This window comes from Rhinolophus ferrumequinum, chromosome 10 (genome assembly GCF_004115265.2).
Source record: "Rhinolophus ferrumequinum isolate MPI-CBG mRhiFer1 chromosome 10, mRhiFer1_v1.p, whole genome shotgun sequence".
NCBI classification, from domain to species: Eukaryota; Metazoa; Chordata; class Mammalia; order Chiroptera; family Rhinolophidae; genus Rhinolophus; species Rhinolophus ferrumequinum.
This window is the reverse complement of record NC_046293.1, coordinates 90,673,880-90,694,421: the sequence shown is the minus strand read 5'-3', so window position 1 is coordinate 90,694,421 and position 20,542 is coordinate 90,673,880. Positions and strand designations below refer to the sequence as shown.

At 52.7% G+C, this 20,542-nt stretch overlaps 1 protein-coding gene across 2 annotated transcripts in view; it reads right to left on the bottom strand.

Annotated features, from left to right (window-relative positions):
- Positions 1-68: 68 nt before the first annotated feature.
- IL17RA (interleukin 17 receptor A) overlaps positions 69-20,542 on the bottom strand; it is a 21,089-nt gene continuing 615 nt past the window's right edge. Inside the window, exons 2-13 of one of the 2 annotated variants that reach the window (XM_033117289.1) lie at positions 14,960-14,984; positions 14,114-14,260; positions 10,610-10,722; positions 9,252-9,378; positions 7,565-7,612; positions 7,312-7,475; positions 6,508-6,591; positions 6,085-6,166; positions 5,334-5,345; positions 4,963-5,064; positions 2,959-3,000; positions 69-2,373 (exon numbers count right to left, since the gene is read on the bottom strand). In XM_033117289.1, coding sequence (XP_032973180.1) covers positions 884-2,373; positions 2,959-3,000; positions 4,963-5,064; positions 5,334-5,345; positions 6,085-6,166; positions 6,508-6,591; positions 7,312-7,475; positions 7,565-7,612; positions 9,252-9,378; positions 10,610-10,722; positions 14,114-14,260; positions 14,960-14,984 — 2,436 coding nt within the window. In that variant the 3' untranslated portion in view covers positions 69-883. Of the gene's footprint in view, positions 2,374-2,958; positions 3,001-4,962; positions 5,065-5,333; positions 5,346-6,084; positions 6,167-6,507; positions 6,592-7,311; positions 7,476-7,564; positions 7,613-9,251; positions 9,379-10,609; positions 10,723-14,113; positions 14,261-14,767; positions 14,912-14,959; positions 14,985-20,542 lie in introns of those variants that run through there. The other variant, XM_033117290.1, reaches the window with a different exon arrangement.

The window sequence follows — 20,542 nt, the reverse complement described above, 5'->3', positions numbered from 1 at the left end:
GTAGCTCTCCTTCTGACTGACTGCCAAAAGGTGAGCTCAGGGTTTCAGACTTTTCTCCCTGTCTTCACCGATATCGACCCTGTCTCTTTCCAAAATGAGCTGAGGTGGCTTCCAGGTATGTTTGGCCCTCAGCCTCCTCTGCAGGGCAACAGCTCCTCATATTCAAGGGGTCCCAGGCCTTCGGGCTGATGTCCCAACTCCCAGCCTGGGCTTTGGTTATGTCTTCACCCCATCTCTTATGCCTCCCTCCTTCCTCTCAGGCCCATCCTGCAGTTTGCTGATGGGCCCAGCTCCCACTCATCTCCCAGACCTTACCCCACATGCTGCCTCCCCGGGACTGGTGCCTCCTCCAACCACAATCTCTTGGCCCAGGGAAACTAGCTTCTCCTTCAGCTCATATATCACCCCCTCCAGGAATCTATCCCTGGGCCAGGTGTCCCTTCTGGGTGTCTGCATAGCCCTGGACAGGCATCTGCTCAGCCTTTCCATCTTGCACGACCTCCTCTATTTGTTAATCTGTTGCTCTCACTAGGTGTTAAGCTCCTTGGTGGGCAGGGCCAATGCCAGGTACAATTTATCTTCGTATCTCAGATGTCTGGCACATAGTAGGTGCAAAATAAATGTTGAGTGAATAAATGAATGATGGACACTCAAGGACATGGCCACTAGCTCCTGGGAATGGGCTGTAGATTTTTGTGGGGATGGAAGATGACCAGTCACAAAAAGAAAAATTAAGAGGGATGCCCAGGCATCAGAATCAAGATGTCTACGTTTTAAAGGTACCATTTCACACATGAATATATACACATACACATATACAGACACACGTGTACACCCACGTACACACATACTCCCTTCTACAATGCTCTGGGTCTGGGAGGCTCTATGCCACCGGCCCTTCTGGCTCCACACCGTCCCAGCCAGAGTTCTTCCGAATCTCTTGAAAGAAAAGCTGTCGCTGGAGGCTTCTCAGGCTCTCCAGGGCCTCAGGGGAGAGCTGTTTGGCCGCCTTAACCAGGTCCTGCTTTTCTTCCTCTTCCTCCATTTCCATAAGCCCATCAGGGGGCTGCGGGGAGCTCCTGGAGATATAGCCCTGGTCGGATTGCACCGACTGCCGCTGCTCCTCCTCGTAGGGCAAGTCCGGGTCTCCCATGGCCGCGGCCGGGCTCTCCCACCCCTCCTGGCAGCTCAGACTCTGCTGGAAGAGTGACAGCATCAAGCTTTCCAGCTGCTCCCTGCCCCGCTCGGGGAGGTGGTGGGGCGATGCCGTCAGGGTGCTGCAGACAGGCGGGGCCTCCGAGTCCACGGGGAGAAGGACACTGTTCCTCCGAGGACCGCAGCCCTCTAGCAGCGGGCAGGCCTCGCCTCCCTCCACGATGGCCAACCGGAGGGCTGCGCAGCTCCCGACAGCATGGGAGACAGGCTCCACGGCCTGGGCCTGAGCGGGAGGGCCCACGATCACCGGCAGCACCGTGGTTTGGAGGGGCTGCGCCACCATAAGCTGAGGTTGCAGTGTGGACACTCCCCGCCCGTCCTCAGCGCCAAGCAGATTTACCACCAGGAGACCCTCAGGTCCAGGCTCCCGCACCACTGGCTTTTGCTTCACAATTCCTTTTCCTGGTGACAGAAGTGGCTCTTCAAACACCTCTTCGTCCAGGGACGTGAGGTCCTGGTCGTCTGCCGAGCAGAGATTCTCACGCTCAAACCAGTCAGGGTACCGAGTCTGCCACTCCCGGAACCTCCCCACGGCTTCTCTGAGCTGCCAGCCGCTGGGGTTCTGCAGGTAGTTCTCCCCTGTGAGCTCCCCAACACGGTGCATCCGGCCAGGTTCAAACATCTCCAGGTCCTGGATCCGGAAGTAAACCTCCTCGAATTTGTTCATGAGTGGGTACCTGGAAGTGATGTTGAAGAGCTCAGGGATGTCGCGCTCACTGCTGATCTCACTGAAGTAGCAGACGATGTAGGTGCCGAAGCAGGCTGGCTTCTTGAAGTCTGGGAGGATCATGTTCATGGCCGCTGTGAACAGGTCCCCCGCGGGCTTCCTGTGGTCACATCGAAGCTGGACAACCGGCTGCTCCCAGCCGAGGATGGCCTGCCACTTGGCCCGGGTGCCTCGGGAGCACAGGATAATGATCTTGGAGTTGCTCTCTACCATCTCCTGCTTCTGGCGGCCCACCCAGGTCATGACCCCCACCTCTGAGATGACCTGCTCCTCCAGCAGGTCAAGGGCCACTTCAGTGCCACAGACGGTCAGCAGGAATTGCGCGAACTTTAGGACTACATCCACGTAGAGGGGGTGGTCGGCGGAGTAGATAATCCAGACCTTCCTGGGCTTCAGGGGAGGGGGCGTCAGGCCAGTGGTGGGTAGGACATCTGGGGGGAACAAGGGAAGCCAAGGCCATAGGTTCAAGAGTGTGTCTGCGCTGCCCCTGGCACCACAGGCCAAGGGCAGGGACCAGCCAGAGCTCGGCTCCCTAGCCTAAGAAATGCAACTGAGGCCTTGGAATAAGCCAAATGTTGCTGTTTGACCTGATTGGGCTGCCTGAAAAAAAAATCATAGTCTGTTGCCTTCTGGAAAAAGAATCTCCCTCTCTTGCATTTCTATCTGGCCTTTAGTCTATATATTAATTATTTTAACTAAAAAGAAAAGAAGGCACAAAGACCAGCCTATGGAACAGAAATGTCTGTTATAGAGAGGACCTCTTTTCACAAAATATGGTAACTTCCCTGCCTTTCCTTGCCCAAGTGATTTAAAAACATTACTCCAGCCTTGCCATTTGAGGTTCCCTCTGTGTGAGGGTGCAGAAGGCAGGTCCTCTAAAGGTGAGGTCTCCTGAAGGGACTCAGGACTTAAACTGCAGAAAGCAACCCACCCATGGATCTCAGGAGAACCCTCCCTCATGCCTTTAAAAGCAAACACTCACCAAACGCAGTCCACCCACACCAGGAAACACTGACCTGTGTCTCTGGTGTCATCGCCATATTTTTCATGATGAGACCCTGAAAAGAAAAACACTGGAGTGGCTCTTTTGGAAGAGAAATAGGAACCAGCTCACAGGGCACCTGACGGGAGCCCTGCCCCACCTGACAAAGGGCTACTGACAAGGGAGGCAGCCGAGACAGCAGTTACTTCCTGGCCTTTGCAGAGGGACCATACTGTGTGGAGTTGCTCAGATGGGAACCCCACCAGTCATGATGAGTGGTGAGATCTGGGAAAGTTACTAATGCCTCAGAAACTCAGTTTCTTTCTCTGTAAAGTGGGTCTGTGGTGGGGGATTCAATTAGATTGTGTATGTGAAACGCTTGGCACATCGTACAGTCACCTGGGGCCACAAGTATTCTGTGGCAGTGACCCAGCCAGAATGCCCGGAATGGTGACTGTGGGTTCCCCTCTGGCCCCCTCATTACAGTCCTGGTGTACCCTCCCCACAATTTGGCCACACCCAAAGAAACTCCTCACTTGTGGAAAAGCCCTTGCCCAGAGGTGTCCTTGTAAGAGGCACAAATCTTACAACATATCCGCAGAAGTAGCCTCCAGTGGGAGTGATGACGTTTCCTCCTGGTATTTTTGAGGTGAGGAAGGGAAACCAATGCACTTGAGCACTAGCTCCCCTCAGAGATGCAATGAAGGAAACTGCAGTGCAGGAATCAACTACTCAGTGACCCGGACGGGAGGAATAGAAACCATGGATGGCCAAGGAGGACACTAAGAGCCTTCATTTCAATCCCCACCCTTTGGGCCTTTTCCCAGAACTGTCAAAAGACAGTCAATAAGTGAGGTTTCTTTCCTGTCCCTTCCTTCGCCCTGTGGTTGGGGGCACTTCAGGAAAGGTCAGAAGTGCAGCAGCAGGAAAAAAAACAAGGTGCCTCCCTCACATTTATAGAGAGCTTTACAGTTTATAAAGCACTCACAGAGAGGTTAACTCATTTGACCCTCCCAATAATCCTCTGGAGAAGGACCCGCTCAATAGGTCTGCCTGGTGCCGTGTCCTTCCCACTGCACAGTAATAGTGAGTACTGGTGAAACACCTGATCCCCATGAGCCCTGTAAACGGGAGATGGCCTCCCAGATCGTTGAAGGAGGAACCCAAGGTCGTGGAGGAGCAGGGAGAGACGAGCCCCATAACCTGAAGGAAGACCCATGTTCTCTCCTAAGAGAGCCTGGACAGAGGGCTGAGCAGGGAGAAGGAACCCATATTTATTAATGCCCACCAATAAGCACCTCCCCTGCTATGTCATTTAATCCTCACCGCAGCCCTGAGAGGGAGGCGTTATGACCCCATTTTCCAGAAAAAAAACAAATCTAAGTTTGTTAAGCAACTTGCTCATAACGGCAAACCAGTGAGGCAGTGCTGGGGTGCACGGCCCTGTGCTCTAGGTCCCTGGAGCCTTCTCCGTCACATCATGCTGTCCCACGTCACGCTACTCTGCCTGACCTCAGGGCTACAAGTCTGGGGGCTGCAGGATGGGGTCGCTCAGGTGGCTCCACCTGCCTGGCTGATTATGTCTGAACAGGGAATCTCTACCTGAGCTCCTTCCAACCTGCTGATTTTAGTAACATTGATTTGAGTAACAATAAATGCAATTGTAGCCAGCACATACTGAGCAAGCACCGTGTGCAGGCTGTATGCTGGGAGCTCACATGCACTGTCTCATGGAGTCTTTACAGCTGTTTTATGATGTGGGCACCTTTATACTTTCCATTTTACAACAGCGGAGCCTCGGCTCAGAGAATTAAGTACTTTGCACAGATGTAAGTGCTGGAGTTGGTATCTGAGCCCAAGTCAGCCTTGACTGCAGGCCCTGAGTTCTTGACAACAGGCACTGTCTGTACAAAATTTGAGACTGATGGGTGTCCTCTGAGCATAGCCTCACAGAGACTGGAGTGGGGAGGGGACACAGGAAGAAAGACGAGGGCAGAGGGGAACACCCCAGAGCCCGCCCACCGTGCCTGCCCCTTACCAGACAGCCTCCAGGTCATGCAGAGGACCAGCAGGATGACGGAGCTTATCAGTAGGATGGAGATGCCGGTGATGAACCCATACACCCACAGGGGTATGTAGCCTGTGGCGAGCAGAACAGCATGAGTGATGCGGCAGGGACGCCCGCCACACCAGCCCGCCACGCCGGCCCAGCCCCTCGCCTGGCCTCTCTGGCCTGCACCAGGACAGGCTGGTGATTTTACCCCTCCACCCCCCGCCCGGGCGGGTCTCTTGGTTCAGTCTCGTGTGCCTGACTACATGCCAGGCTCTGCCAGGGACGTCTCACGTGGCCCCTGAGGAACGTCCCCTTGGGCTCCTGTAGCACACTACGGGAAGGAACACAGGGCTTACCTACAATCCGGTCTGCAAAGAGAACAAAGGGAAAGGAGCTATTTTTAATTATTAGCAGAAATCACAAAACTATCACTGACACCCACTGAGGGCCTGGAAATGACCTTGGCCCTACACTGAGCAGTTTTGATATGGGTAAACTCGATGAAACCATCTACAGGAAACACATGAGCTGCCAGTCTACTTAGCAATGCCCCACCGCCCCCTGGGAGGCGGGGGTTCGCATCCAGGCCATGCAACATCTGCTGCTTCCTGGTCAGCTCCGACTGTAGCCACGTTAGGCTGCACATGGCTGCTGAGTGGGCTCTGCCACGTCCGGCGTGTGATCTTGGACAAATTACGTAACATCTCTGTGCCTCAGTTTCTTCATCTATGAACCTGGGGGAGGGAGTCTCCATTTCTAGGTACTCTGACTCACAACTTGTGAGGATTAAAAGAAATGACACATTCAAGTGCTCTGTTCTGTACACGTATATAACTTCAACTCTATGACAGTAACAGCCCCATGTTTCCTGTCACAGAAGTACAGGATCAGAGAGATGAGGGGCTCTGCCCAAGGCGACACAGCTAATGAAAGGCAGTCAGGAGTCCAATCCAGGCGTGTCTCCAAAGCCGGGTACCGCACGCGGGCCTGAATCACTCCGGCTTAAACCCTGCCCCACCCTTAGGACCAGGGCAGGGTGCAGCTCAGCTGTTCACTTTCATCCACTCTCACCCCAAACATGCCCCAGGAAAGCCATACGCTTCCTACCTGGAGTAGAAGGTTCTGGGCAGGGGACCGTCATGGGGTGTCTGAGGCAGTCATTCAGACAGCTGCTAAAGAAGGGCTGAATCTGTGAGGGCAGAGACGAGCAGGGGAGAGAGGGGGCCTCACTGATGCTTTCCTGCCAGCAGAGTCACGGACCCTGGCTGGCGGCCCCAGCATCGTCCTGTGGTTGTAAGGTTGACGGCCCATCGAGAGGGGGTTTCAAAGGATCCCCGCCCAGATGAAGCTGGGAGAGCGGGGCTGGAGAAGGCAGAGATGCTGCCTTGCCAGGCAGGGCGTCTCACACAGTAGTGGCTTTGGGTCCTCAGAGCGCCAGTCCACAAGCTGCCCTCCCTCCCTCGCTTGCCCATCTAGCAGGAATGCCCACCTGTGCACACCCTCCCATACTTGTCTACACCCCTCACCCACCTGCACTTGGTGGCGGCAGCACCAATCAATGTTTGGTAGGGTGAATGTGACGTTGGACCGCTGGTGGACGTCCTCTCCTGTGGACTAAAGGGAGGGAGAGGATGGGTAGGTTAGCTGGACCAGAGCTGGCTGTAGTGTCGCAGGAAGCTAGGGACAACCTTCCCCACCAGTCAGTGCGCCCTCACGAAGGCCAGTGGGACAAACACCTTTCAGGTTTCTGCTCCAGGACAATGACATTTACCCAGCTCATTGGGGCTGCTGTTAACCCAGAAACACAGCTAGTGACTGGTATTCCTGTTTGCTGTGGCTGCTGGGGATCGCGGGGACAAGTCTGTGCTTACACCCCAGCAGCGTGGCACATTTTCTGTGCTCACTGAGCCCTGGCTTCATCTTATTGCTTCATCTTTATTTCCCCTTTGTCTTCATTTCCGCATTTAAAACATCTTCAAATCCTTTTTGAAATCAGTGGAATAAACAAAGCAGGACAAAAAGAGAACAGGGAGGATGTGGGGGAGGGCAGGGCACAAAGAACGGGGCGGTGGGGAGGGCAGAGACCAGCTATACTCTATCGGCCACAGACTGTACGAGCAAAAGGAAACCGGCACCACAGAAGCCACTGTACTTGTCTGTCAACTCCATACGGAAAGGCAGGAGGAAGAGCCAAGCAGCCGCTCGGTACTGCCTGAGCGCAGCACCGAGCACTGCGCTTCTGGCAACAGTTCTGTCAGGACCAGAAGGGGAGGCTGGGGCTTGGAGAGGGGGCTCTGAGCTATGTCGGAGGGGTGAAGAGTGGCAGGGAGTTACCGCAGGTATATTCAGTATGTGCTGGAAACATGTCTGGTTCTCTGTGCGTGGGGAACTGCTGAGCAGGATCTGGTAACGGGTAGGTTCGCTCCACTGGGTGAAGCTCACCCGCAGCTGATGGGCTTCCCGGGTGTCCACGGTCATGTTGGGGTCCCACAGGCTGCCTGCCCAGGGCACAGACACAGGCTGCGGTGAGGAGAGGGAGTGCGCACCCAGGTAAAGCCTCCCCGGCAAGGCCACCAGCTGCAGTTACCTGAGTTCACACATGGTGTTGTGTGCTTCATCCTGGGGTCCTTGCAGTCTGCAGACCCGGAAGCAAAAGGAAACCATTAAGCCTCTGCCTTGGAAAGTTGGCTCTTCCAGACTGCTGACTCCAGGATAACAGTTTTCCTTCTGGGGAGCCAGTTCAAGGATGGCCTCTTCAAAGCAAGCCCCAGGACTGGACTGTGGCCTTCAACCGAGGGCCACAGCACTGGGGTGGACCAGCCTGTCTCATCCCTCTTCTCTCAGGGAACCCTCTAGATTCAAGTGTATTTCTCCTGGGCTTGCTTTGGGTGGCCAGAGTCTCGGTCCACTCCAGTTCCTTCTCTCCCCGCTGCCGCTTCCTCTCCAGGGTTGCCTCTGACTTTTTATAAGGGGAGAATTTTGTTCTTTGTTCCTCCACGGCAGTTTTTCTTGAACTTTTATGTGCGCCATCATCAGCAGTTTCTGATTCAGCAGGTGGGAGGGGGAAGGATCGGGGAGTCCTGAGAATCTGTCTTTCTATCAAATTCTGGGAACTACCTCAAGGACCACTGCTCCAGATATCTTCTTGATCCCCTTCCCTAATTTCCTTGACTGTAGCATTTTTACTTGGTTTAAGAAGACACGTGACAGGTATGAATTGCTGTGGAGTGACTGGGACTACTTCAGTCTACTTTAGGGACGGCGGGGACTGGGGAGAATCACTCACTCAACAAGTACTTATGGAGCACCCAGTATGTGCCAGGCACCACTCTAGGCGCTGGAGAGACAGTGGTGAATAAGACAGTCCCTGTCCAGAGAGCACGTCCTGGTAGAGGAGACCAATAAAACGAATAGCATGATATAATGTTACAAATATATTATGACAATATTATGTTGGGGTGTGATGAATAAGATGAAGGAAAATAAAGTAGGGTAAGCAGATAGTGTGAGTGAGGTGTGTGTAGGGGGGACCCCAGAGATGAAGGTCATCGTCGTCCTTAACAAGCATTTCCTGATCACCTGCTACATGCAAGGCAATTTGAGAGGTTCTGGCGACTGCACAAACGGGCGTAAGACCCAGCCCCCATCCTTAAGGGGGCTGGCATTCCAAGTGTAGCTGGCTTTGAACAATGAGAAGTGTTATAGGCTGTGGCTGACATTCTGAAGAGGACAGAGAAAACAGAAGCTGTATACACACTGCGGGATGTTTTCGAAGATACACCTGGCAGTATTCACGGGCAGGATGGATTAGTGGGGGAACAGGGGATGGTGTCATACGTGGGATGGTGTTGGGTAAACACAGGGAAGATGTGGGGTAAAAGCGAAAAACAAGGGGACGGAAGCTAGGACGAGGCTGGGAACAGGGGTTACAACTCTTCCAAGAGTGGCTTGTCTTCCTGATACTTCCTGGGCAGGGACTGTGCTTCTCTAGACAAAGAGAGGGACGCGGGTTCCCTTAAAACTCCTGGGATCTTGGGCCAATATCCACTGCTTGTGCCAACAGAGAAGAGAATGGGCTCTGCCTTCAGGGAACAGAAGCTGCAGTCACACCCCAAAGAGCTCCCCGTCCCTGGCATCTGTGTTCTGTGGGTGCCACATGCTGACAATGGCAGCCATTGTCCAGCTAAGCAGGGAGGCTGCCGTCTGGGCATCCTGCTGGTCTCTTCTGCAGAGCCCCGGGTGAGGGGAAGGAAGAGCTGGGTAGGGGCTCTTACCAGGCACGGGGAAGTTCCTGGACTTGTGGTTGGGGTCCCCGTCAGGGAGGGGCTTGGGCAGGTGGTGAACGGTCACCTCATATTCCTGGCCAGGTTCTACCACAAAGTGACTGAAGGTAAAACGCCACTGAAGAGAAGGGAGAAAAAGGGAGGTTGGACTGGGAACACACCACACCTCTCACCCAGCTGCCCCCGAAGCACCCACAATATCTACTGCCAAACGATCAGTCAAAAATAAGAAGAAATAGCCACCACAGATCCCAAATCAGAGGCTTCTGTATCTTCGCTCTTTGTTTCCTCTGGTCTTTCCTGCCTATTTCAACATCTGGCCTCATCAGCAGAGTGCCATGCTGGAAACCAATCCTAGGGCAGCCACAGAGCCCCGCCCCCACCCCGTCTCACAGTGCAGAGCAGTGGTGTAAGGGAGCCCAGCCAAGGGACTTGGGGCCATTGGCGAGCTGGTACCTAAGACGCAGCTAAAAACTATGTTAAGTGACTCTTCCTCCTTAAATGGGAAAGCCAGGGATCTCTTGAGAATGTTCTGGAGCACAAAAGTGCAGAGGGAGGGCCAGAGAGGTTTTCAGCCACCCGGGCCTGCAGAGATGGCGGAATGTGTGTGGAGGTGTTTTCTGGACAGTCTGGAAGATAGGTACTGACTGCACCTCCTATTCGAACTACCTTGCTGATGGGTCTGGGGTCCTTTGCTTCAAAGTATCCAGGCACCTGGTCCTCACCACGCACCTAGCAGTCAAGTTTGGGGGCCCTAATTAAATATGGGGGAGGGGAATCTATCTGCTTCCTGTGTCTGTGGGAGATCTGGAAATGGTCACTTTTCGCAGATTTAAACTAGCTGCTTTCTACTGGAGTTTGCATCAGAACTACTTGGTGGGCTTGGAAAAGGGTAGCTGGGCCCCACCCCAGTTTGACTAAGGAGGCCTGGGTGGGGCCCTAGAATCTGCATTTCTAACAAGCTCCCAGTTCACACTGATAGGCTGTTCCTGAGACTACACTTTGAGAACCACTGCTTTAAACAAACTAAACAAGAGTCAACAATTTACTACTGGCTGTGAGTAGCAAGATGAGCAGAAATTGCTGCATAACTCATTTACATGTGTCCCACCCACTATGGTTCCCTGGTCTGGGCAACGTCATTCCTTCTGGAGGCAGGGCCCGCATTAATGTCAGTTACAAGTACAGATGGCAGGATGCGGGGCTGGGGAGGCTCTCCCCATTCGGCGACCAGCTAGGGAAGGCTGGGAGGAAAAGCAGGGGAGGCTCGTCTGGGAAGTTTTCAAAAACATGTTCTGTTCCCCATGGTCATCAGAGGAACACAGTCCACACAGGAGCTGGACTCTTACCCGCTGGTGATGATGCCGCAGCTTGGAGAGGAACTCAAACTTGACACACAAACGCTCATTGGTGTTCAGCTGCAGAATAGATAATTCTGCGCCCTCCAGGTAGAGGATGCTGGCTAAAGGTCAGAGGGGAGAGAGCAGACACAGATGCACGTCAACGGGACAAACCACTGGGCGTGTCACTGCCCCGTTAGTTATGCCTGTTCACTCTTAAAAGAAAATCTGCCCAGCTTACCCAACCCTCCACTTCCTGTTCCTCCCAGCTCACTCCTGGGCCTAAGTTAGCCTCCTGCCCTGCAGACAGTTACTTCTCAGCTACACAGAACAAGCAATACTTTACACTGGGCTAGAAGCAAAGGCTTTGCAAGTTTGTGGTGAGAGCGTTGGCAACAGGGCATGGGTGTGAAACACGGCCATTCCTACCATCCTTGAAGAGGTAGCAACAGCAGTAGGAGCAGGGGACTTACAAAGAGAACTCCCCAGGCCCTGTTCACAAATCTGGGGCTGGTTGTCCTTAACCCCAATCTTCTCCGTTCTGTAATACAACTCTCTATCCCTAAGAGATTTGGAGATGCTGTTTTAAAAATGGCAGCCCCTAAATTAAAGGAAAAAGCAGGCTGGCAAAGGTGTTACCATTTTTCCAGTAAATATCTGGTACTGCAGTTACAGAATTAACCACATGACTTCCTGTGGGGACAGAGCCCCAGAAAGCAGTTTCCAGGCTCTCGGCCTCACATAGAAAGGTGCTGGCTCAGGTAGTAAATGGCCATCGACTGATCAAATGGCCATCAGCTGTGGCTAGTTGGCTGTCAGCTGTAACCAGTGAGCCATTAGCCATGAATATAACGGCCGTGGCTAGGCTAGTAGCAAGAAGAGAAAAAAGGAGGAAGAAGGGGGGCTAGCAAGAAGATGGTGGCTGAGTCTGCAAGCGACACAGTGAGGGTTGAGAATTGTGTTGTTCCTGGTTCCTGTGTCTCCAACCCAGCCGCCAGTGAGAGTATAGTGGTGTGACTCCCCTACCTATGGCTCCGTGGGTGTTCCTTTTTGGCCTAGCCATATCCTGCGTTCTTGTTTGGGGAGCAGGAGCAGAGACCCCAAAGACCCCGCCGGACGCCCCGCACGACACTTGGCGAAGTCGGCAGGATCCCCTGCACTACACATGGTGCAGCGAGCAGGGTACGGTGTCGGCCAAAGCTCTCCAAAGGACGGTGGAGCAGTTTGTGCATATGAACACTCAGTCTCAGGAAGACCAGGAGGAGCAGCTGCCTGAGAGCTGGAACCCCGTGGAGGGGTGGGAAGACGTGGACGGTTCCCCAACCAGCAGAGGCCGGAGAAAGCGAAGGTCCTTGCGGCCCTGTGGGCTGGAAAGTGCTTGCTGACGCAGCCCGGATGCAGGACTTGTAGTCCCAGGAGGAATGGCTTGCTGAGTCCTCCGTGGGAGCTGAGGGTGAGGTCAAGGTCATCCCTCACCCCCAGGACAGCCCTGGCAATGACTATGGGGAATTGCCTTCCATCCCTAATTTAATGGACAGCTTGACTGTTTGGGAACATCCCACCATGTAGTGGAACTGCGGGATGTTTGCTTTTGTGTCTTGACCGGCCACCATCGAGAATATGTAAGCACCTTGACTGTGAGCTGCTGTTGTTCCAGCACGGTACCCTGAGAGGCCCAGAGAGAGTGGCGGTGCCCTGAGAGGCCCTGGCTGTGTCCAGGAAGCCGGGCTGTGCCCAGAGAGAGTGGCGGTGCCCTGAGAGGCCCTGGCTGTGTCCAGGAAGCCGGGCTGTGCCCAGAGAGAGTGGCGGTGCCCTGAGAGGCCCTGGCTGTGTCCAGGAAGCCGGGCTGTGCCCAGAGAGAGTGGCGGTGCCCTGAGAGGCCCTGGCTGTGTCCAGGAAGCCGGGCTGTGCCCAGAGAGAGTGGCGGTGCCCTGAGAGGCCCTGGCTGTGTCCAGGAAGCCGGGCTGTGCCCAGAGAGAGTGGCGGTGCCCTGAGAGGCCCTGGCTGTGTCCAGGAAGCCGGGCTGTGCCCAGAGAGAGTGGCGGTGCCCTGAGAGGCCCTGGCTGTGTCCAGGAAGCCGGGCTGTGCCCAGAGAGAGTGGCGGTGCCCTGAGAGGCCCTGGCTGTGTCCAGGAAGCCGGGCTGTGCCCAGAGAGAGTGGCGGTGCCCTGAGAGGCCCTGGCTGTGTCCAGGAACCCTGGCTGTGCCCGGGGAGACTAGTGGTACCCTAAGAAGTCCAGGAAGTCTGGCTGTGCCCAGGAGTACTGGTGGTGCCCTGAGAAACCCTAGCTGTGCCCGGGGAGACTAGTGGTACCCTAAGAAGTCCAGGAAGTCTGGCTGTGCCCAGGAGTACTGGTGGTGCCCTGAGAAACCCTGGCTGTGCCCGGGGAGACTAGTGGTACCCTAAGAAGTCCAGGAAGTCTGGCTGTGCCCAGGAGTACTGGTGGTGCCCTGAGAAACCCTGGCTGTGCCCGGGGAGACTAGTGGTACCCTAAGAAGTCCAGGAAGTCTGGCTGTGCCCAGGAGTACTGGTGGTGCCCTGAGAAACCCTGGCTGTGCCCGGGGAGACTAGTGGTACCCTAGGAAGTCCAGGAAGTCTGGCTGTGCCCAGAAGTACTGGTGGTGCCCTGAGAAACCCTGGCTGTGACCAGAGAGCTTAGCTGTGTCCAGGAAATAGCATTCACCTCCAGGTTCCTCGCACAGGGCCCCTCGCGGAAGACGCTTGTCGCGTAGATTGTGAGGCGAGAGCCTGTAGGGGTGGAGTGTGGGGACAGAGCCCCAGAAAGCAGTTTCCAGGCTCTCGGCCTCACATAGAAAGGTGCTGGCTCAGGTAGTAAATGGCCATCGACTGATCAAATGGCCATCAGCTGTGGCTAGTTGGCTGTCAGCTGTAACCAGTGAGCCATTAGCCATGAATATAACGGCCGTGGCTAGGCTAGTAGAGAAGAGAAAAAAGGAGGAAGAAGGGGGGCTAGCAAGAAGATGGTGGCTGAGTCTGCAAGCGACACAGTGAGGGTTGAGAATTGTGTTGTTCCTGGTTCCTGTGTCTCCAACCCAGCCGCCAGTGAGAGTATAGTGGTGTGACTCCCCTACCTATGGCTCCGTGGGTGTTCCTTTTTGGCCTCACCATATCCTGCGTTCTTGTGTGGGGAGCGGGACCAGAGACCCCGCCGGACGCCCCGCACGACACTTGGCGAAGTCGGCAGGATCCCCTGCACTACACTTCCCCCATCCCACATGGTGATAAAGATTTTAGGCTGAAGGAAGGTTTTCGTGAAGGATGGTCGGAAGAAAGCATACCGGGGGTTAATATCTAAAACACTGAAACAGTATTCAGTGCACGAATGGATTTTTTCAGGACAAAATTTGGGCCTTCATGCTTGAGCACAGGACTGGGAATCCAATTCTGAGTCTGACGGGAGAGCCTGTGGTCTCGTCTGGGGGTTCACCTGGAGGTGGGGCATCACCTGGGGGTGGTCTCGTCTCCATGGGACCTGCTGACACGTCTACTCACCGTCCGTCTGCAGGATCCATTCGATGTGAACCACAGGGACAAGGTCTCCACGTTGGGTGTGGGCAAAGTGCAGCTGAACTTGGACATCTTTGGGGGATGAGGGGGTCAGGTTTCGAGGATGGATCCAGCTGTCAGCCAGGCAGGTACCTGTAGCCAGGAAAAGCAGAAATCAGAGGCTTGCGTGCTCTGTGAGAAACCGAAACATGCAAGCAAGACGCCCAGCAGCAGGCCCAGAGAGCTGCATCTTAGACATTCAGGGGCCTATGATCCTTGGTGGGGTTCTCAGCTTCCCCTTTCTGCCCCCCTTTCTCCTTGTCTGGGGTCACTGCATAGCTCTGAAGTTTAAAGGGCATTTCAGGAGAGAAGACAAAGCACATGACTTGGTTTTGAGATGAAGCATTGGTTGGAAATGGGGGCAGAAGAAAAGTGGGGTAGAGAAAAGAGCTGTTTTATTTTTATATACCAGGGTCCCTAATTAGCACAGACACTTGAAACATGTGCCTCCTTCTTCACTTAAAACAAAACAAAATCAACAGCACAGATGTCTCTCACTTTACAGTGATAAGTTCTGGCAAATCAAGTTGGATTACAGACACACGAAGGCAGCACCCCAGAAGATACTCTCAAAATCCACAGGACAGTTCTGCTTCTCACTTCCTAACTTTTGCATAATGAATATTCTTGACAGGAAGTGCAGGTGTGTGCATCCAAGGTTTGCAAGGACACCTCCCGCTGAAGCAGCCCTCATCCACAACCGGAAGAGGAATGGCGGCACTTCTGTCAGGGATCCACACGAGGTCAGCACTTTATTAACAAAGCAACAAGAACAAAAAAAAGACGACTTACTAGTCTTGACCGTGCAGTTTAGCTCCTGTGGGAAAAAAGAAAGAGGTAATTTCAGCTTTGAAAGAACTTTAATTCACAAGTCAGGCTCCAGACATTTCCCTCTGGCTCATTCTCAAGAATAAAATATACACAGCCCTCCCTTCTCACTTCAGGGGCCCATATTCCCCTCACACTTTTCTCATCCTGCCCAGCGGAGGACAAACAGGATGAGGAGTGGGAATAGTGGACGGCAAAATGGAACTCGTGTTTTCTGAGTAGCCGGTAGGAGCTGGGAGCCTTCCAACTTTAAAAGACACTAAGAAGGTTCTCCTGGGGTGCCTTGAGGCTTTTAATCTTCCCTGAGGCTTCCATCTGCCATCTGGAAACACTACTGCAAGAGGGGAAAACCTAAAGCCCAGTCCCTGTTATAGAAATTTACTAAAGCCCTACAAACTCCCTGGGAAAAATGTGCCAGATGCTGTCCTAGGTGATCTATACATATATTGTCTCACGAATCTTCTAACACACTTATGACTACTGAAGTGTCCTTAGCCCCACGCCATAGATGAGGAAACTGAAGTACGCGGATAAATCAAATTGCCTCCTACTGTGTGAACTCCCCTCTAACCCAGAGGGGATCTGGAACGCCAAATTTAGAAATCCCAATTACAAACATTTTTAGAGAAAGGTAATCACTGGGACTAAGTTTGGCCAGATGATTCTGCTCTGGAAAGCACACACATACTTGTACACCCCTGGAGCTGAGTCACCTCAAAATACCTAACGTTGCCAGCCTCCATTTGTTCAACCGTAAAATCCGAATAAGCACAGTCCCGACTTCATAGTGTTGTTGAGAATTAAATGATGCAAACTGAAACCAAGATCTTGGGGCAGGGGGTGGGCTGGCAGTGACGGTGGCGTGTGTATCAGGTGCCTCTCACTTCTAGTATGTCTGTATTATAAACAGTTTCAAATAATGGGAACGTACCTGTGTACTAGTTATACAATTAAGCGCAATGACACACGCTCCCACACTGCTCGACAGGAAGCTTGCTTAAGAGAAGCCCTATGAGAATCATAAGGAATTGTGCTGGCCGCAGTGCTCAGAGAACCGTCTCACCGCCTGCTAAATGAGACGAGATTTGTCCAGTGTCTGGCACATATGTCTGCTCTTTAATTACTGGCTCCCCTCCTTTGGAGCCTGGCGTATAATAAGGACTCAATTAACGGAAGCTACTATTATATGGGGGACCTCCACACACTCAGACTTGGCCGTGGAGCCAGGTGGACCCAGGCTCAGGTGTTTTCAGTTATTTTAACTGGTAAAATGGACCAAACACAGCCTGTGGGGCAGAAGGCAGTCCGATGTGGAAGTGGAGCAGAATATGATTCTAAGGAGAACAGAGATTTGGTAGATGCCTGTCAATAAGGCACTGGGGTCTGCACCTGCCTTTCTCTCAAGAGGGACCAGAGAGGCGGGGCAAAGGAACGGGAGGGGGAAGACGCTGTTCCACCACGGTTCACTCACAAAGCGGATGAAGGGATAATGTCCTAAGTATGCTCCGGAAGCGACTCTAAGCGTGCCATTTCATCCACAACCTACCTTTCTGGGATACCAGTTCCAGACTTTCTGTATCCTGTCCATCTCCTCGGGATTAGTTCTCACTACTGGTCCCAGGACCATCACAGCCCTGCGCGACACTCCTCACATGTTCAACAGCAAAATCCCTCTAGTTGCCTCTGCGGCCTTGAACACTCTATTTCTCCTCCCACTTGAGACTCCCAGGACTGGGGCACAGAGGGCAAGAAACTGGCTCTTTGACCTTGATATATCTCCATCTCTCATACCTTTTCCTAGGAAATTACAGGAGGATATGCTCCAGCAAAATGAGGGTGTTAACGTCTGAGAAGGAAGACACAGGATCCAGGACATGGGAGCTTTAATCATGACAGGATATTTAGTATGACAGTGCTGCCACAGGCCTAGAGAGGAATCAGTCCACATTGGAGCTGAGAACACAGGGCTCAGGAGGAAGTTCTCTGGGGGAAAGGGGAATGAAATTGATGGAATAGCTGATGTTTGCAGAAAAAGACATAACAAATCTGACAGAAAAATCTAAGACTAGAAAATTATAGAATCTAAAACTGGAAAATTATATTAGTTAAGAATTAACTCCAGGGGGAAAAGAAATTATACCAAAAAAGAAATATAATAAAAAGTACACATACTTGCCTCATTAGTGAATATTATTTATTTGTTAGAATATAAACACTAACTACAAATTTAACTGAAATTGTGATATAACTACAATGAGAAGATTGGGAGGAGAAGCAGTGGGAAGAGGGCAATATGAGACATTCAGATTTTCATCTATTATAAGTCAATAGACAACATCGAAAATTGACAAATCAAGAATAACAATATAAGTATCTTCAGAAAGATGGAGACAAATGCCAGAAGAAATAACTAAAAGTGATTGTCACTATAAGTGATTGTCTTTGGGGAACAGCATTTTATACACACATCTCATATAATCTTTATAACAGCCCTCTAACGTAAGTACCATTATCCTATTTTTACTGATGAAAAAACTGAGGCAGAGGCAGGTCAGCTAAGTGGCCCAAGGTCCCACAGAGCTAGTATTCAAGCCCATGAAGCTTTGTTCCAGAACCCAACCTCCTAATCACTGCTATACTGCCTCTAAATCGGAAGAGGGACACCCACCACGGTGGGCCAATATTCTCTATCCATAGTGGTGAAGATTAAAAGGAAGAAATAAAAGATTGCTCTGTGCATTCAATGGCCACTAGCAAGTGCCTGGTGAAGAGAAGTTCTGAAGGCCCTGCTTTGATTCTCAGCTCAGCACTCACTAGGGTGTGACTCGGGGCCAGTCACCTAGCCTCTCCAACACAGGTGAATCACGCCTGCCTGGCAGGGTGTTATGAACGCTGCATGAAGTTGTACATGCGAACGAACGCCTGCACAAAGCTGTAGGCAAACCTGGCACTTCTCAAGGCCACAGCCCATGCGCTCTGGCACTTCTGCTCTCCCCATGACCCTGTTAGGTGAGGATCGTCTCCTCTGATGGAGAAGACACCGGCTCCAAGCAGTGGAGAGACTGACCGGGGCTGCAGAGTGGAGAGATGGGAGCCCAGGCCTGACTTAGCTAAGTGTCCTCTTCCCTGCACCGCATCACTTCCGGTTGCTATTCGATGTTAGTCTCTAAATGGAAGGCTAGCCTGACAGGAACAGTGAGAAGTCAGATATGATGGCCAAGACACCTGCTCACTTTGCGGGTTCTACCACCAGCAGATACCCCAGCCCTGACTGCCCAGATGCCTACACCACCCAAGAGCGTCCACAGAACTCAACTTTTTACACTTTGAAATGACACGGCCGAAAGCAGCTTCTGGCAACCAGAAGATAAACAAAACAGTTGTTCTACCACAAGTCAAAACTGCAAGTGCTCAGGGACAAAAATGAATTTCTAACACCATACACACCCTGTCTAAAAAACTGTGTTAACACCCACACTGACCAACTCTAAGTCACCGTTTTTCACCGTGGGTTTTCTTTCTCCCCAGTTGGCAGTGGAGCAAACCTGATAAAGCCCTGGCAGGAGGAGGGGCCAACAAAAGACTGCCCAGGAAACTGCAATTACTTATGGTTCCTCCAGTATTGATTCCTGTGGGGGAACTTAAGTCATCTGGGTTTTGAGGTATTAAATCAAGGAGGCCAGAAAGAGTGCTAGGCCTGGTCTCAGTTTATCACTGCTTTTCAAGCAGAACTAACCATTCATTCATCATTCACTCATTTCTGTGTTCTTTTATTCCACAAATACTTATCAAACCCCCACATCCTGTCTTTGCAGCACCGGGCTAGGAACAGAACAGGCAAAGGAAGGCCCCTCCGATCCTCCTCTCATTTTGTGAATCACTGAGAGCTAAATCCAACGAGGCTCTGGATAGACAGTTACATTCTGGAAAGTGGTGTGGGCCCACTTTGGCTCACCCAGCCCTTTCATCGTGGAAATGAGGAAATCCAGGTGCAGGCAGCCGAAAATGCCCAAGGTTGCAGACTGTCAGTGGTAAAGTCAGGATATAAACCCGATCCTCTGAGGTCAAGTTTGTGGCTTTTCCCTCTCCTCACTGTATGGCGTTGCATCCACTAAAACACCAGCTGAGGAAGAGAAATCTGAAGGGTGTAGTTTCTTTCTTTTTAAAGGGATTAGTCAATAAAGCAAGGAAGCTGTTTGTCATGGTCTGTGAGCAGAGCAAGTGGAAGGAGGAGCCTGCAGATCACAGACAAATCTGGCCAATAAGCATCTCACCACAGCCCTCTCTGGAATCATGCTGTGCTCTTACTACTGACATTTGGTGGCTTCCCGCTGAGCAATTCATATCAAAAGAACACTGCAGCTAGAAGTTATTTTTCTTTTCGCTGGAACTGTGTACACTCACTGGATGTACAAAGAGCACCTGCTCCAGGCCACCTCCCACCACAGTTCCCACCTTGAAGCCTTTCCCCTCCTAGATGATTTAAGTCCCTTGGACACAGGGTTTCTTTACAGTTTCAGTTCCCAGCAACAGTACCCTGATCTCTGCAGGCATGTGGCAAATGGTCATCACAAAAACAACTCGGAATCCTCCAGGGTAGAACAGTTCTTACCAAGTCTGCGGGAAGGATCTGCTGAGCATATGCCCTGGACTTTGCCCAATAGCGGGAGTCACAACTCATTCACATAAAAAAAAAATCTTTTCCCTGCTAAATAGTCATTCACCCTCCACCCTCTTTTGGTAAATTCTCTACAAAATTAGATAAGGAGAAATATCTCTAGGGTTGTTTCACATCCTGACTCAGACAGTGAGTATTACTCCTTAGGTAGGATCAGCAGTGACGGAGGAGAAGGGACTGAGGAAACCACTGAGAAAGTGGAGGAAAGGCGAGCGCTTACAGGAGGGAAGCGGTGCAGGCGGGCACAGTGTTTTGCTACTTTTTTCTCCCCCTTGAGATGATCCTCCACCACAGGGCCACTACCCAAAGGGTGGGTGTGTCACTTCCTGTTGGGAACAGCTCAGACACTACTTGACAGATGCTAATCAGGCTCGGAGTGGTGGTGGTGTTGGTGGGAGCTGAAGGGGCGGCTTCTCATCTGCCCCATTCTCAGCGCTTCGCCCCTCTGGGGAAGTGCCCCGAGTCTGCCGGCAGCCCTCAGCCGCCCTCTGCACAACTGTCCCTGGAGTGTTACAGGCCACGTGTCACCGGAGGCTCCGGCCCTGCGGCCGTCTCAGGCAGCCACGGCTCGTGCGCACGGTTCTACCGCCGCGGGGTTCTCCTTCCCCCCGGGGAAGCGGGGTGAGATCTACCGCGGCCCCCACCCTTCGATCTGGCTGCTGCGGACTTGCCCGAGTCCTCTCGAGGGTAGGTCTTCAAGTCGGATCAGCCTCCCAGGCTCGGGCCGTGGCCGCCAGGGCACAGCGGGGGTCCGCAGGGCGCACGGCGGGGGGTCTGCCCAGTCTCGCCCGGCTTCCCCGCAGGCTCCTTCCGCACCCCCTTTCTAACCAGCCTCGCCCCGCCTCTCCGGCCGGGCCCCGGGTCCTGGT